The sequence below is a fragment of the Poecilia latipinna genome, unplaced genomic scaffold (assembly GCF_001443285.1).
Source record: "Poecilia latipinna isolate Pla-1442-1.1 unplaced genomic scaffold, P_latipinna-1.0 Scaffold1464, whole genome shotgun sequence".
NCBI classification, from domain to species: domain Eukaryota; kingdom Metazoa; phylum Chordata; class Actinopteri; order Cyprinodontiformes; family Poeciliidae; genus Poecilia; species Poecilia latipinna.
Window position 1 is genome coordinate 92,303 of NW_015114080.1, and position 1,894 is coordinate 94,196.

General features: G+C 36.6%; 1 protein-coding gene across 2 annotated transcripts in view; it reads left to right on the forward strand.

Annotated features, from left to right (window-relative positions):
* Positions 1 to 1,100: 1,100 nt before the first annotated feature.
* The window catches only part of rwdd3 (RWD domain containing 3), a 9,522-nt gene continuing 8,728 nt past the window's right edge, over positions 1,101 to 1,894 (forward strand). For both annotated transcript variants that reach the window (XM_015057454.1, XM_015057455.1), the window contains exon 1: positions 1,101 to 1,387. In XM_015057454.1, the coding sequence (XP_014912940.1) occupies positions 1,303 to 1,387 (85 nt within the window). In that variant the 5' untranslated portion in view covers positions 1,101 to 1,302. The remainder of the gene's footprint in view (positions 1,388 to 1,894) is intronic.

The following is a 1,894-nucleotide window of genomic DNA, read 5'->3' on the forward strand; positions in this document are numbered from 1 at the left end:
ATCTGTAATTATGATTTAAGATGTGATTGCAAAATTACAATTTTAGAGATCTGAATTAAGATTGACATGAAGCCCCTTTGTGGTGTCCAAACAGTTGCCTGCAGAATTTTATGTTTCCTGCACAAAATTGTCAGTAAATGCCACAAATTAGAAAGAGCTCAACAATGTTGGAAATGCAGAGATAGCAAAACTTCATAAACTATAAGACTGCTTCCGAAATCTGCAAAGAATTTCCTGTTTATTCATTTCCGACGAACCCAATGCACTTAAAAACAGCTTTCAAAAGCTAAAATTGCTATTGTCAAACCATTTTCAACAATAAAGTGGCACATTTTCAAACATCTTTTTTGTTTTCTCTATTTTTCATTGTTTTATTAAACTTTCAAATTGCTACGCAAGTCAGGGACGTTTTGACTAGACAGAATACTAATTCAAGATATCAGAAATGTCATTCTGACTAGTCGGAATGTCAATTTAAGATATCTTAAATAGAAAAGCTGTGTAATTCAAGATATCAGTCAAAAAGGAATTTTGACTAGTCAAAATTACAATTCAAGATATCTTTAATTTAATTTTTGCCTAGTCATTATTTGAATTTAAGATATCTATAATTCAGTTTTCACTAGTCAAAATTACATTTCTCCTATCCAAAAATACATTTAAGATATCTTGAATTAAGGAGTAATTCGAGATATCTTTAATTAGAATTATGACTAGTCAAAACTAAAATTGAGATATCTTGAATTTACTTTATGACTAGTCATAATTTAATTGTAGATATCTGAAATGTGTATTTCAGATAGTAATTAATTTTAGATATCTTGAATTGAAGTCTCCATACAAGTCAATGGTAAATCTGACGTCATTTCGACTAGTCAGAATGTAATTAGAGATATCTCAAATAGTTATTTTGTCTAGTCGAAATATAATTAGAGATATCTTAAATCGCTAAAATGTCTAGTCACAAAACAATTTGAGATGTCTGGAATGTAAGGGCGGTAAAACCGAATTTATGTTAAAACGACTTGCCATATTTTCTGTACTGTAACGTTTAGAGTAAGGCGTCACCGAGGACAGCTAATCGGGGTCCTTTGGTTCTGCAACGTCAGGGATAGCATCAGCCACCAATCTCAAAGGAAGCTGGTTACCAGTAAACACTAAAACAACTCAATTCATAAAACCGGACAGTAATGAAAAGCGAACGTGAGCAAAAAAAAAAAAAAAATCACCAATCGAATGTAGTGCTTTAAAATATGGGGTATTTATGAAGCTGCTGAGGGCGACAGTGTGTGAACGTTGATCATGTCGGACGCAGCTATTGAGGAAGTTTCAGTTTTATCGTCCATTTACTGCAGAGACGGAGAGTTCCAAATTGTTCAACAGTCTGGTACGTTGGTTGTTCTTGCTCTGTCGGTATGGCAGGCTGTTTTAACATAAATTCGGTTTTGTCTGATTATCTCTAATTACATTCTAGATATCTAGTTATTTTGACTACATTTTGACTATCTGGAATAGGAATTTAAGATATCTGCATTAAAACTCTGAATGGAAAGAATAATAATAATAATTAAAGCTCCGCGGAGCCTCAAGCGGCCCTCGCAGCCAAGCGCCGCTCAAGCCTATAGCCACCGCGGATGTTCCAGCACCGCCTCCCGCCGGCCACCGCCGACGCTCGCGCGCCGTCCTCCACGCGATCCGCTTTGATGTCTTCGGCAGCGTTCCCTGGCGATCCACCCAAAATCTGGAGCAGATCGGGCAATGTGGCAAGGAGATACAGCTGTTTGATTAACCTAGGGGGCGCAGTGGAGTCAAATTGCAATTAAACTCTATTGGGCTCCTTAGAGGTTCACAAGTGTCACTCATAAAAAGTCTGGTGCAAATTGGATGATGCGTT